The sequence below is a fragment of the Leptonotus elevatus genome, chromosome 2 (genome assembly GCF_054856555.1).
Source record: "Leptonotus elevatus isolate MCC_2025b chromosome 2, RoL_Lele_1.0, whole genome shotgun sequence".
NCBI classification, from domain to species: Eukaryota; Metazoa; Chordata; class Actinopteri; order Syngnathiformes; family Syngnathidae; genus Leptonotus; species Leptonotus elevatus.
In genome coordinates this window covers 8,331,975-8,348,401 of record NC_141240.1, presented here as the reverse complement: position 1 = coordinate 8,348,401, position 16,427 = coordinate 8,331,975, and the positions used below count along the sequence as shown (strand labels likewise).

General features: G+C 38.6%; 1 protein-coding gene across 1 annotated transcript in view; it reads right to left on the bottom strand.

The window, feature by feature from the left end:
• Positions 1-16,427, bottom strand: part of LOC147178308 (gamma-aminobutyric acid receptor subunit gamma-3-like) — a 76,996-nt gene that overhangs the window by 21,238 nt on the left and 39,331 nt on the right. The window contains exons 4-5 of the mRNA XM_086068998.1: positions 2,650-2,741; positions 2,314-2,445 (exon numbers count right to left, since the gene is read on the bottom strand). Coding sequence (XP_085925124.1) covers positions 2,314-2,445; positions 2,650-2,741 — 224 coding nt within the window. The remainder of the gene's footprint in view (positions 1-2,313; positions 2,446-2,649; positions 2,742-16,427) is intronic.

The window sequence follows — 16,427 nt, the reverse complement described above, 5'->3', positions numbered from 1 at the left end:
AGTTGCGACCAACATCAATACAACTCTATCCCGAACTCATGTTCAATCGCTAATTTAGGACGCTAAGAAACCGCGAATTAATTACGCCGTTATTGTATGATACGGCAAAAGTCTCTGACGTAAGTGGCTAGCTGTTAGCATTACCAACGACTGCCTGGCTGGTAAGTGAGTTTGACAGCTGGTACCTGGCTTACTTGAATTCTTTTTCAATATTGTGGACCAAGGCTACTTTAGAATTCACTCTCCGTGTTTAAAGGAAACAAATGTGCCTTAAATTGCACGTTGAGGTCTTTTCATTATTAAAAAAAAAGAAAAAAAAAGATAACTAGAACTTTTGTCATCATCTATTTTATAAAACACTTTTGCTCATTAAACAAAGAAAAACATTCAACTCAAAATGTCAAACTTAGCTGTTTAGATTATAGGAAAACAACTTTAAGCCATTAATACCTTGTTATTTTACACATGAGCCGTGTAAAAATAAGAATGTTTCTGCGTCATATTGCACTTAAAGTTGTGTTCTTAAATCCTAAATGGCTATATTAGACATATTGAATTGACATTTTTTTTATTTAATGAAAAAAAAACGTTTACAAAATAAATGAAGACAAAGTACTATTTATCTTTTATTCTTTTTTCAAAAAAACGATCCGATCCGTGACTCAAATCCGTGATCTGATCCGAACCGTGACTTTTTTGATCCGTTGCAGCACTACTTGGGGCATTGCTACACCGTAAATTCCGTAAAGTAAATTTAACTCTCTTTAGAGTGGGACCAAATAGACTCCGTTTTAGAGTAATATTTACACTTGGAAGAGAGTAAAATAAAGAATTGAAAGAAAAAAAAATCACTCAAGGGTTGAGGGACGAACTCACAACCTTCAGCTCGGGAGACTGCCACACTACCACCTGAGCTATGCCCCTCCTCCTGTTTGCCTTTCTCCAAGAGGAGACTAAAAACATAATTTTTGGTCTCTCGGAGTTATGAAGATTCCAGCTGACACGAGCGATATACTAATACTGTACACAACACGAGCTGCGTGGCTCAGTTAGTAGATCAGCTGTCTCCCAAGCTGAAGGTCATAAGTTTGCTCCTCTACCATTGAGTGATGTTTATTTATTTATTTATTTTTTAATTCCTTAACTCTTTCACTGCCATTGACGGCTATAGACGTCAAAAAAATCATTTGAACTATTTCTATTAGTTACATTTTTTTTCCTACTTTTGTTAACAAGAGTTGAAAACCGATTTATATTTTTTATTGTACATTTAGAACAGATATAAAATTTGTGATTAATTGTGAGTTAACTAGTAAAGTCATGAGATTAATTACGATTAAACATTTTAATCGCCTGACGCCCCGAATTTTTTAGAATCTTTTAGTCGCGTCAGGCGATTAAAAATTTTAATTGTAATTAATCGCATGACTTCAATAGTTAACTCACGATTAATCATACATTTTATATCTGTATTTCTAAAAAAAAAAATCTAGGTTTTCATACTCTTGTTAACAAAAGTGGGAAATTTTTTTAAACGAATAGAAATAGTTCAAATTAATTTTTGACGTCTATAGCCGTCAATGGGAGTGAATGAGTTCATGTACTCTCTTCCGAGTGTAAATATGACTCTAAAACTGAGTCTATTTGGTTCTACTCTAAATTTACTGTGTAGTTAACGGTTCATTGCAGGACCATGCTTATTTCCCTGTCAATGACTCATTGGATTGACAGGCATAAAAGAAGAGTAGAACTCTCAGTATGATGAAGTGTATGTTTACAGTGTGACAGTGTCAATCAAACATCATTAGCTTTGCAACAGTGACTTTGAAGGCAATATGCGTCCATTAATATCTTACTGCTTTCATCGTCTCAAAACTTGCAGACACCCTGTATAAACAGCACTATTGTTTGGGACTAGGAAAAAATCCAATCCCTCTTCCCGTGTGCAGTCATTTGAAATTTCACCGATTTAGTTTGCATGCTCGTGATAAGCATCATCAATTTCTAATTTCTCAGAACCATGAGAAAGAAAGCATCTGGCCCGGGCACATCAACCGTCTTGCACACAATTTGCAATATTGAAAGTAAACACTCTGAGGAGAATGTGTGTCGGGTTGGGTGTTGTCTTCATTAAATGGAGCAGAACACACCTCGACTAACAGTCATTCACACATTTGCACAACATCTACTTTGAAATCCATGACATATTGATTGAAGTAATATTCTGCAGTCAGACGTGGACATTCATAACCTAAATGCCACTCCGAGGAGAAATGATTCAAACGTTTGTAAAACACGGAGAGCGGACCTCACCTCAGCGTGTAGAGAATTTTCCCATTGTTGCGTATGCGGAGCAGCTGATTGGGTGTTGTTATCCAGTGAGAGTCTGCGGTCTTGGAATTCCTGAAGATGGTGTCGGGCAGCCAGATCAAGCCCACCATGTTACTGGCAGACAGAGAAAAAACTGGCCTTAGATCCTCAGACTGCTATGCAAGGTTTGAAGCACAATCACTTCCCAAATACACTTCCCGGCACCACATCAGAAAAAAACAAAGCATATCAGCCAATTTGTTCCATGACTGAAGGCTTCCAAAAAGTGTGTGATATTCACAAGTGTTACAAGTCTTGATGCAGGCAGGATCAGAGTACCTGTTAAGTGTGAGAATCCGCATGCTGCTGCTGTTGTAACGCAGGCGTGTATCCACCCAAGTCTGGGCGAAGATAATATCGATCTGGTACTCCTGTGAAAGTGGAAATCAGAATCTATTTGATTGCCATTGTCACCAAAAGGTACGTTCACAACTAGGATTTTTTTTTTTTTTTTATCGATCCGATGGTGCAAAATGATGCGGAAATGGTAATAATAAATGCAAAATAAAAGAAAGCAAGCAAACAGTTTGGCCTTAGTGCGGTACACTTTTTTTTAATGCATTTACATTTCTTGCACAGTACTGTACCACTTTTTGGCATGCATATAGGTGGAAATGACATTGATGGAAATGAGACAGTATGTATGACCCCCCCCCCCCCCCCACACACACACACAATTTCAAATAGCTTCCACTCCAGGTGCCCCAATAACATGGCCGCGAAATGCTGTCATCAAAATACCTTACTGATCCAAATATAGTGTGCAGACATATTTTGGCAGCATATTTATTGCAATGATGTAACTGGTTTGTTTGAGGGGCTCATCTGTCTCACGCAGTAAGCCAGTAGTGATGGGCGTTACCAGACAATTTTGATTACCAATTACTTTTAAACAACAATTTTAAATACCGATACTTTGTGTGTGTTTTTATCCCAATAATAAAACACATGACAATAACCAAAACCTGACCATTGTAATGTTTTGCACATAACATATTAGTGACTTAAAATTAAATGACTTACTTTTTACTTTTTTTTTATTTAAAGGTCAGACTAACACAAATAATTAACACAAATATAAATTAAATTAAATACAACATTTTATTTTGTAAAACCAACCGTATTGGTGACCAAGATTACTCATCACAATAAATGTCCAAACAGAAAATAAGATTAATAATACTACTGTAAAATTCAGTGAATAACATGCGTTCGTATAATACGCCAACTGCTCCCACCCCCAAATCACCTTAAAAAGCACTTTTTTCCCCCTCTATTTTTGTTTATAATACAATCCCTCGATTTGCTGGTATCCTTTATTATCAGAGTAAATAATATCAATGTCAATGAAGTGTAAATTATTTTTAAATCCAGGTTAACATCTAGTTACTGCCTAGTTACTGGTAGACATATAAACAATGTGAAAAATGTTTGCTTTTTATTAAGCCACCTGGATAGTAAGGATTTGGGACTTTATTTTATTTTTTTAAGAGTGTTATTCAAAGAATGTTACTGTAAATCATAAATAATGAATAATTTCTTTTTATTGAGGTAATAAAGAAATAAACATTTTGGCAAGATTGGTGTTGAGGAACAGCAGCATTGTCACACAGGCGGCATATAGTAAGTTCTCCTAAAATGGTGGAAGTGGCACAAGTGCTTTTTTTTCATTTATTAATGAGGGTGCATTTGGAAATTCAATCTGACGCCCGAATTGTACTCTGAGAGTGCGAGTGTTCCGAGAGGAAGAGCGAGCTCCCTTTCTTTGAATTAACAAAGGTTTTGTTGTCAAATGCGTTCAAATCCCCGTCGTAACTGAATAGCACATCCCAACAATGCGGTGCCAGTGAGTTCCCAAACGGTAGGAGATAAGTAGATGATCAATACTTTATGAGCATAGATCCGATATTTTGCATTCACCAAAATTGGTGATTGGCTGACTTGAAGTGCTGTCAAAGTTAAAGCATTAATTGATTAATTAATCACAAAAAAATATAGCATTAATCATAAATTAACGCAAATTCATTATTAGATTAATCATAGATTATCCTTTAGCGTGACAGCGGATGGCTACGTTTAAGGTAGCACAGGTTGTTTTTGAGCAATAAACATCATTTCATACATTAAAGTAAAACATTTAATGAATGTTTGCGTATCACATTTAGAATATTTGTTCATGTCAAAATATCGGGGTCATTTTGTTTCCATTTTAAATTATGCAATTAATTAACTGATTAGTAAAAGAGGACGATGAGCGTGTGCAGTGGATCAAAAAATGTTGAAGACGTCCTCATAACATTAAATGTCAAAAGAATTAACACATGACCGGTGCTCTTTGAATTTGGTGGGGGGAAAAATGTAGATAACAAAACGATTTGTTATTAAGCCATTAATCATGATTAATAAAAATTCTAAAATGTGATTAATTTGATTAATTTTTTTTATCTTTGACAGCTCTAATATATATATATATATATATATATATATATATATATATATATATATATATATATATATATAATATAAAACAAATTTCCATGCATTTTAATTGCCATCAATTACACGTGAGTTTTCGCTATTTGTGAACCGGACCAGTCTTAGGGATTTGTGAATGGTGGCGGTCGACTGTAGATTAAATATAAAAGTTAATTAAATAGATATATTGCTCCATCTTCTGATCAAATTGGTCATGAATTATCCATTTTTTCAAACTCGCTGATTGCTGATCGGCCCCCAAAAAAGTAGCTTACACAGTGTGAATGTGTGAGTGCGTGAATAATGTATCCATTCCATTTTAAAGCGTCTTTAACTCTTTGACCGCCATAAACGTTATAAAACGTTTAGCATAAACCTACGGAAGGGCGCCGAGGACGTTAAAAGACGTTCACTATGTTTTTTTGTTTTTTTTGGGGAAACGGGTGGAGGAAAGCCTTGGGCAGCTGTGCTGAAAGTATCAAGCAGATCTGGTTAGTATAATGACTCGTTTTGGCCCCTAGATGGCAGCGATGACTCTCTTTGCACAAGGTTGGATGGGCCGCCCACCGTGGGCGTCAGTAGAAGACGTGAGGCGGAGCTAGAGTGTTGAGGGGACAATGGCTGATGAAGCCACAATGGCAACCGGTTGCAAGCAGCTCACGCTTGAGCATTTTTTTCAAAGACGGAAAGCATCGATCAATACTAAAAAGCGCATTGATGTCGACGATGATGATGACTCCGAGCTTGACGCCAAAGTTGGAAGCCTTGACGCGACCGTTATGATCACGCAGTAAGCCTCACCGGCTAAGCGCGGCTAGCGCTGCTAACGCCGGAAAACGCGCACAATAACCGACCGGGTACTTCTACACCAGGGGTGCTCAAGTTCGGTCCTCGAGAGCCCCTATCCAGCCTGTTTTCCATGTTTCCTCCCTGCAGCACAGCTGAATCTAATGATCAGCTAATCAGCAAGCTTTGCAGAAGCCTGATAACGATCCTGATCATTATTCAGGTGTGTACGTGAAGAGAAACATGGAAATCAGGCTGGATAGGGGCTCTCGAGGACCGAACTTGAGCACCCCTGTTCTACACAATCGGACATTCGATCGGGCGATGGCAACACACACTGCAGTATACACACTGCAGTATACACTTGCTATTCCCCGGAAAAAACGGCCTGCAAGAAAGTGGAGCTTTTGCACGCGAAGAGGCAATCTGTTGTGCAAATGCTGTTGCGTCTCCTTGCACGCAGGGGAGAAAAAACAAAAAGAAAAACTGTCGTTGAAACATCCACATATTTGTAAATAGCACCACAGTTGCACACATTTGTAAATAGTTTGCCAAATTGTTGTCAAATTGTTACACTGTTGAATGTAAATAAACGTATTTTGCTATCAAAAAACACTTTTTCATTCTTGGTGGCAGTGTTTTATAGAAGTAAAGCACTATTTAGGTGTTTGTGGCATCATTCATGGACAAAAAGAAGTGTAAAATTCACTAGAATGCATGAAATAATATCGTTTCACTAAAAGCTTGATTTCTCCGTATTTGAGTCCAAAACAAGCGAAATCGGGTGAAACTAACCATTTTCTATTGTTGATTACTAAAGAACGGAATAAGGTAGAAACAAACTTTTTTTTCTGATGAAAGATGACAGTCCAATCTTTCATTTGGTAGTATGTGTGTTTCCATAGTCCAAACAGAACATTTTCTGTGGACCTTGAAAGATCAGTCAAAATGCTTAAATCGGCTGGCACTGACGGCATCCCTTTTCTGAAAACGTCTGGCAGTCAAAGAGTTAAATGTCTAGAAAAGCGCTATATAAATCCGACGCATTATTATGATTAGTATTGATATATCGATACCACGAAATTGATACGCCCATCACTATAAGACAGCCCTCACCCACATACTGCGGGATCAATTGAGAGCTGTAGTGTAGACAAATATTATCAAAGGCTCTGTTAACTGAAATTAATCTGAGCTAACACTGCAGCTCTGCTTACCTTTTGGCTCTGACATGATATTACTTAGGCTGCCGCGTCAAAATGTTTTTTTACGCTGTCCAGCCCAGTCAGTAGCTATCACGTCACTGGCTGTGATGTGAAACTCCTATGCGGTGTTGCTTATTATTATGTGAATTGGCCTTAGAGTTGTCTAATAGTGGTGAGGAAGTGTGGTGCAGCTCACACACATTTCCAGAAATAGGCAGATAAGTAAAGATTAATTTTCTCGTTTGATGGATGGGCAGGCAGTCCAGAGACCCATCTATTTGCAAAATGTTTAGGATATGTCACTTTCAAGGTTTGACATATATACACTGTAGACTGGTCATTTCTATGCAACAATATGAACGGAATGGAAAGAACACACAACCTTTTAGAAAAAAACTACCACAAAGCCATTTGTTTTTCTTGCTTTGGGATAATGTCAACATATGTACTCTATTATGTCATGTTGGCATCAGCCCCCCCCCCCCCCTTTTAAGCCCAGGAGTGTTTAGGCTACGCTTTTATGTGTTAATGCCTGTACTTCAACAGGCCCATTGAATGTTATTAATAATCATTTTCAATTAAGGTTTGATTGCATAGTCAAAGCTATCTAATTGCAAATGCATTTTACATACACTAAATACTTTAAGTGCGGTTGTAACCATACAAGTCTTTGTAGGTTTCATAGAATGAAGCTGACAACCTTCATTTACAGGTCAGCTATTCTGTGGCTATTCTATTCGCACCGTCCTCGCTAGTGTCCCGCTGATGATCTTTGACTAGCCCTAGGCCATACGACCAACAACAGTGCAGTAGCTAGTGTGGTGCGTTCCACTGAAGACTTCTTACACTGATTGACAAGAAGGGGATTTCTGCGTACCAGGGAAAATCCCAAGAAGACAAGGTATTGCAGCAAGTGAATTATTCATGCAAAAATTATGCAAAACAATCAAGCTCAGTGCTTGGCCTTTATAGGAGTGAAATCAGGTGGCCATGCTGGCATAATTACCCAGAGGATGGCTTTTAAAACACAACGAAAAAAATATTAGTAAGGAAAAGTAAGGCGATCAAGTGACTCTATTACTCATGACTGGACAACAATGAGACAGACCGATTTGGTAGGGGGCTGACAAAAGGTGACGAGTGTTGTGTATTCTCTGTTGGGAAATTAAACAGAAAGCGGCAAGTTTATTATCTGGGACATGAATATTTAATGTTAGGTCTAAAATATTCAGAATAGGATCAACTAAATCCCATTCTGTCCCTGACAGTTCTTACACTGCTGGATATCCACTGTATATATCACTAGCATCGGGCCGGAACCTTGTACCTTCCAAATGGTCACTTTTAAGGAGACCCCAAAAAACGGCATGTTTGTTCAACCATTAAGATTGCATCAAAAAAGAGGACAAGCCATTTTCAATACTTTAGATTGGCCAATAATTCGTAAAAACAACACCAACACCAAGTGACCAAAATAGATTTTTGACTTATGAGCTTTCAGCCTTACCCTTTTAAAAGACCTCCAGAAGTAACATAGAAAAATTGAAATAAAATATGTGGGCTTGATGTACAGCAATGTCCAATAAGAAAGGCCACATCTGAGAACAGCCTATATTATTGTTCTGACCCCAGCTGCTCGGGTGCAATCCTTCTTTTTGTTGGCAAGCAAAGTCTCGTCCATTTTAAAGTACCGGTATCTTAATGACAGTGAAAGCCCTCTTTGGGGATGCAAATACCAGTGTGATACTAATGAAAAATTATGTTGATAGCATTGTGCATGTGACTGGAATTAATACATTTGACTTAAACCGCAAAGGGAAAAAACAGCCTCCCCCTTATCCAACATCATCCTGTTGCCAAAATCCTCCAATTACGAGTTATTGCTCAGTCACTGTTTTCCAACTCACTGAACAAAATAATTTTTACTATTTTACCTTTTTGCAAAAGAACATGACTGGCAGTCTTTGTCAAACTGCATTGGAAAAATTGAGAGTGTGAGCTTGCAGACAGACTCAACTAACTCAATCAAACACAAAAACGCATAAATAAGTTTTTTAATACTTTGTCCTGCACTCCCAAAAGCATATTTATATCTTGTTGTTGTTTTTTATGCTAGAACATACAGAATGCTTTGATACAGCTTCTGACATGAAGAGGTCGCTTAAAGGCCTCATATTATTCAACCTTTCAACATACTAAAATAGTTCTCAAATGTGTAAAAGACATGTCTGTGACATGCATTCGTCAAAATTGACTTTGGATTTAATATTTTTGCTGTCCCTAAATCAGCCAAAAAACCCTCTGCTCAAAACAGCCTGTTTTAAGGGTGTGTCACTTTTATGTAAATAGCTGCACCAGGCCACGCCTAGGCCATACCCTTCTCTCTCAAAGGGCCAGTTATTTGGGTCATGGTAGCCATGTGCTAATGTTGTGAATGGAAACGACTGGCCATGGCAGCAGAAGAAAACAAAAATACAGACATGTCTTTTACACATTTGAGAACTATTTTAATATGTGGAAAAGTAGCATAATGTTTTAGCATAAAAAAAAAGTAGCTTAACGTTACTACAGAGACGATGTTGTAGCATTAGTTTGTGATTGTTTAGGCATTGGTTAATTTGCCATAACCGGCAAATCTCCCGCAAACGTTATTTTGCCGTGAATGTCTCTGATTTGCCGTCAATGCTTGTAGACATTTACAAGTGGTTATGAATAATATACATGTGCACATTTAGGCCACTGCGCAGTCGCAACGTGCAAGCAGTCTCGTCGAGACCACTTAGCGGCCGGTTAGCATCTCAAAGTCACGTCAACTAGGTGGCGAGTTGCCAGTCACGGCAAATTAACCACCGCGGATTGTATCTTGACAAAACAATCCGCAACCGCTTCATATTATCCAACCACCGTCTGCTTTATCATATCTGACCTCTTGTAACCAAACAACCTCCACACGACAAATGTAGCTCCCACTTTAGGCACTAAAAATACACCAGTAATATGGTAGAAGGTGCACATCTCTTATTAGAAAGGATAGGAAGGAAGGCTAAATCAAAAATGTTAAATTTACATCTTTCCCGTTTGCAGTCGTGTCACACTGTTGGGACCGATCCATTATGTTTAAACGTGTTGCTAATCCAGCTAAAACAGGCTTTCACTAACAAAACTGTCCTTTGAGAAATGATGTCGGTACACGTCCTTCAAAAATAAAAGTAAACCACTGTCTTCTCAAAGACTTGGGACGAAGGAAGGAATATTCTGTGAGCAAATTCAGTCAAAATCCAGTAAAACAGCCGGGAGTGGAGGAGGTTGCTTCAGTGAAAATGGCTGGGAGTTAAAAACAAAAAACAAACAAAAACAAAACAACAGTAAAGACAACAAACCCAATTTACCAAGGAAAAGCTTCACTTTGGTCAAATCTATACATTTTTGATTATCCCCCGCAAATCCCCAACCACATTAGAGGATGCATTGGTGTAGAGATTCAAATGAACAAGTGAGTGAACCAATTATTAGACCTAACCCCCCATGATGATTTAGTTGGTATTTGATTTAAAATGAAAACATGGTTGTCCAAAGCCCCCCTTGCCCACACCTCATCCCCCTGAGTGACAGCACAGTCACGCTATCGTTGCTCAACTGCCTGTCAAACTGATCCTGTTGAACACAAACTGTATCCGTGCGTGTGTCTGCCAAGCCTCATCCCAGTGTTCATTCACAGCATATCGATCAACACTGCATGTCACTCGTGAGTCTCACGTGATCACGGACTGGAGATAGGACGAAGCACGAGTAGTCCATGTCTGTGCATGTTTTGTGTGCGCTTCATTATTTTTGCTGTCCCCCCACACCCGCACCCCTCACCTCCTGCCCTCGTTGCAGGTCTCCATGGTGATGAAGGCTCCCGTCTCATGATAGTGGAAGTGAGTTTCTTTACACCCGTCCTCACAATCATAGAATTTATCGTTGCTACCAGGCAACTAATAACTGCTATCCTGCGTCAGATAATAATTTTGCTGTCAAGCTCCACTCTGTCCATCCTTGCTTTTTATCCTCATCATTTGAAAGACTGGTCTTCACTCTGACTCTACCTTTTATCCTTGACCATGTGTAAGGATAAAGTATTTGGCCTGCAGACATTTACAAGTCAAGGTGGCAAATTCAGGTCCAGATAGTAAAAACCTTGCCACGGATTGGCTTCTACTCCTCGACCTGGAATTGCCACCAGTGTTTAAAACAAAGGGTTCAGCAGATTTCATTCCCCGATTCATTGCAACCTCAAATAAATACAATACAAAACTTTAAAGGCTGAGCATTTTTATTTTTTTTATTTTAGCTAATTTAGATCAGTACCATATTAAACACTATTGAAACGGTTATGGAAGAGGGAGGGACTTTCAGAGTAACTTACGATACAAAATAGTTATATAGATACAATATACTTTTCCAACTATAAATATCTAAAGTGCATGAAGATACCTTTAAAGAAAAGTACAATAAGCAAGTGTTTCGAGTTTATTCAGGACTCGGTTGTTGACGGGAACGAGAATCTCAAGTGCTGATGACGGCCCAGAGTCCAGACACTAATAAATACATATATAGGACTACTGTATATAGATATGTATAAAATAATACAAGAAATAAATATAATATTAACAATGATAAATACAAAACAATACAAACTGAAATAAAAGTCAGAAATTGTTTTCAATTGTGGTTCAAGAGAATTCAACTCATGAAAACAAGCCTTGAGACAAATATGATGGTGCCCCGGAAAAAGATTGAGTGGTAAATCGTATGACTCTGACTTGAGCGCTCATCATTGCACTTGATTATATTGTCTTCTTTAAAAGTAGCATCTAAGAAAATAACCACAGGTTACTTGACAACAATTCCTTCCCTCTTCAATAAAGACAGTGTTTTGAGTTCAAATTCCGAGGTCAATTTCTCTGACAAAAGGTTCTATGTTGCCTGTTACTTGTGATCTGGTTCACATTCACAGAGGCATTTGGAATACAAAAACCAAAAAAAAACGCTGAAAAGAGTGAAGCCGTGATAGGAATTGAGAGGCTGCTTGTAGAACAGACTTCTCAGGTGTGTCTGAATGCTCTTTTTTGGAGCTTGTGTTGAGCACGGTGTGGGGAAGCCACAAACAAACTTGACAAGCTCAAGGACGCTGTTTGATCGAGGCTCTTCAAAGTGACTAGAAATGTGGAGTGTGTACTTATTGTGAGTAGCAATGATCTTGTACGTCCTTTTCTCACCTTCAAACCTGTTGGTCTAATGGAGGCAGATCAGGAAGATCCTTTGTTTGTTTTGTATTGGCAAACATCCAAAATGAAAACTTCAACGTAGTCATTTCGCAAGACAAAAATGAGGTCTTACTATCGTGCAGTTGTACTGCCCAGGACACGCTGAAGACGCTACTTGTCTTCCTGGATGAGATGGAAGGAGTGGCTGGGGAAAGGGGAAGTCTGAGCTTACTTGCTTAGGCTGCTACTCTCACCCTAGATAAGTGGAAGAAGATAAATGATGGGCATACTCGAGTCATGATGGAAACGACCAATACAAACTATTCCCACAAAAATAGAACCATAGAATTGAATTTCTTGATAAGATGGCAAATCAAGACTAAGGGGAATTTCTAATAGATCCCTTGACTGATTGAAGGGTGTTTCAGAAGACGTTTGTTTGTTTGTTTTGTGATAGTGTGGTTGGATTGATGAAGTGTGTTTGCCAAACTTTGCATGTGTGTGTGTGAGGGTATGCATGCATTTGAATACTTTTTCACTTGTTTGTGCACTTTGCAAGATTGCGTCCTTGCCACAAAAATAGTCTCATCAGTCCTTGCAGAAAGAAGGGCCTCCATGTCTTTCAATCTCGATGGACTCAATTATTCAACGCGTCTGTGTCTTCCTGTACTTGTACCTGCAGTGTGGTTTAAGTGCACACACAGGTTGCCACATCTTTGCGGAGCAAAACTTACCGCAGGCCAACAATACAAGACTAAATTCCGTTTTTTAATAATGAGCATGCATCTGCAGATTTGTGAGATGAACTTACCGGTAAAAAGAAAAAGAAAAAAAAGAAGCTCACCAGTATTTTTAATCACAGGAACTCAAGTCACATTATGTTGATTGAGATTCCAGGACTGCAACATAACTCTAACTGAAATTAGAAATAGGAAAATGTCCTCTCTTATGGATCAAGAGTTTGTTTTTGTTTTTTGGGAATGCTTAATTAAATGAACTCAGGTTGCATATCTTTAGACTGAGTGTGTGATCCCTGAAGAAGTGGGTATACTCTAAAATGTTCACCATTTATTTTATTTTTGTTAAAATGTTGTTTTAGAGCTAACAAATACACGTACGCACGCACACACGCACGCACGCACATACACATACACATACTCACCCCCATACAAAAAAAAATAATATATATATATATATATATATATATATATATATAAAAATAATAATAAAAAATAATAAAATAAAATAAAATAAAGAGCAATGATGATGACATTTCCGAATGAACAATACTGAGCTCTTTAGAAAAAAAAAATAAAAAAATGTTGTTTTAGACATTGTAACATGAAAGAAAAACCTGCCATTTGTACTTGCTCACAATAATAATACTTTCATGATTTGATTCAAGCAGTTTGTAGTTATTATTGGTAACACAAGCAGCCGGAATTAATTAATGTAAAATGTATTTATCATGAGACAAATATACAGTTTAAATAATGTTGTAAATCAATATTTAGTGAACAATGAACAAATATAGTGAACAACAGTCAATATTAGACGTCAATAATGTTTTAGGCTGAATCTTAAAGCATTTGTCCCATTCTTGTAATTTAACTTAGTTTAAAATCAGTGGCGCCGATCCGGGGATTGGATCTGCACCACGATCAAGTCTCCGGTGCATGCGTGCAAAAACCTTTCGTTGAGCTAAAAGTGCTTAGGACACTATTTCAGTGTAACCAGCCCTACGCTGCCTCTGATTGGCTCATCAGTCCTCATACCTAAAGTTGCCAGCCAATAAGAGGCAGAGGAGGTTAGGCCATAGCTTCACCATCCTTGAGTAAAAAATGGGTAATCTGGCTCACATACATGTATTAGTGAACGGTGCGCATCGTGGGTGGGGGTGGGGGGGATTTCAAATTGGATATACGTTATGCTGACTGAAAAAGAAGTGGGTATATGCCGTATCCCTGTGTATACCCTGGACTACACCACTGATCACATTGCATCACATTTCTGATTTTATCATCTTTCAACAACAGGAAGTGCAGTTAATATTGTAAAATTAGTCGGAAGAAATCCGCTTGTGGTTCAGTGTAGCACATGAGAGCAAAGGAGAAATGCTGCAAGCACAACAATTAAGAGCAAACGACACTCAGTTGCAGCAAATTAAATCCAAGCCTGAGCTACTTTGCAGAAGTGACAAGCTTGCCTTTGGGTCACTGATTGTATCTTCAAAATGGCAGATGTGGGATCTCTTGGCTGAGACAGCCGAAGGTTGAACTCCAGTGATGGTGTGGAATAACAACTCATTGTCTTTGCCTCTCTGGCCCTCTTTCTTTTAATTGTGGAATGATAAATGTGTCTACCTTTGTTCTACTATCCGAAAGTATCCGGCTTATTTTGACTTTGGCAGAGGATGACCTTTATCTCAAAGCTGGATGCGAAAGCATGCCACATGAAATGAGTTTCTGTCTCAATCAGCAAGCTTTGAGCTCCCTCTGACAGCAGCATACAGAACAACAATAAAGACCATGTCAGGGTGCAGCAAAAAGCTGGCAAAGGTGCCGGAGTCGCACACGTTGTGGTTCAGTCTTAACCAGCAAGTAAGAAGCAGGTGTGTGCACGTGATATGCAGGTACAAAAGGCGTATGGTCGCCAGACCAGTTCAATTCCCCTACGCCAAACTCACCATGCCTATGTGGAAGGTAATTAATGCATCAGAGATCAGTTCACGTAGATACGGTCTTGTATTATTACATTACTGTATGTGGAAAGGGCTTAATGAACCTCCAACAGTAAATTACCCCCAAGACATGCCACTCATTGAGAGGTATTGTTTGTTGCTTGCCGTTGGTTGGTTGGCTGCTTTGCTTGTTAACAGCAAAAGCTACACAACTAAAACCTTGTGGAGGTGTGACTCGTGGCAAGAACCAATTACTGTATGCAGGTGCACACAAGAACATCACTTTGGGCCCAATACACCACAACGGCACAAACTAGCGCCCCTGTCAATCAGTGAATGGCCATCACATATGGCACCCCTGGATCCAAATCAGAATGAAAATACAGCGACAGGAATATAATGCATGCTTCTGAATGCCAGTCGAAATAACTGAAAGATTGCCATCCCTGCGAGCTGGATCAGAGTAAACCAGAGGATATGACAGAGACTAATAAGCAATAATGCTTCCTTCTGGAGATCTTGTATTCTGGTTGCTTCATTTTGCTGCACTGCATTGAGTGTGTGATGTTGCATCCCTCCTGCCATTTTATAAAAATGTACAGCATGTGACAGGCTGCCCTTGAGTTCAGTGTTATTGCGGTCATCAAGCATTAGAGTGTCCTAAGTTTTATGTACAACTCCAGGGAAAAGATACAGAACAACAAAACACTGGAACTTTTTTTTGACCATTTTTCCTCACAGAATATGGCATAGCTTTTATTAGGCAGGAAAAGAAATGCAGAAAACAGGAGAAGGAATGTGGTGAGTGATGTGTGTGTGTTACTGGTGTTAAAGCAACACTAAGGAACTTTTAGTTTACCTTGATTATGGCGACGCCATATGGACAAAAGCGGTATTGTTATGTCTGAAGGAAGACCACATTTCCTGTGAGGACAAGCGCATTGTGTCATTTTTTAGCTCACTCCAGCGAGTGAAATCCGGGCCAATGTTGATCCTTGACTGACCTTTCATCCGGGGTAGCTTTTGACGTATGCCATAAAGCAGTCAGCACATTTATAGTTTTTTTGTGTGGCAGTGTTCCTACCATCCTCCTCAAAGTTGCTTAGTGCCAGTACAAATGATACAGACCCCCTCAGGCTATGGCAAAGGTACCATTCAACTAGTTTTAAGTCTATGTATGTTTCATCAGAAGAGTTATGAAAATATTTTGTTAAGTTTGAAAAGTTCCTTAATGCTACTTTAAATGCTTGCATATGTCAGGAAACAAACACATCAAGTCAAGAGGAAGCCTGCCTGTTAAATATGTACATTATTGCAGCAAAATGCCACAACTACCAGCTAAGATGTTTCAGAATAGATGACTGGATGGATAATGATAATTATACAGCGGAACCTTGATTTAATTGACTAATTGGTGGGAGGGGTCATCCATTAAAGCTGATTGTCAATTAGATGCATTTTTGGAGGGTGTTGGTGGATTTTGGGGGGGGCTAAAAACACCCAATACAGAACTAAATTATTGCTTTGTACCGATTTCCTGGCCTAAAAATGCCCAGTACAGTACAAAACCGCAGAAAGTATATATTTAAAAATGCTTGAAACAGTTTTTAAAACAGCTATTAATTAGAAACTGGGCGTTATGTTTGGATATCATTAGAGAAG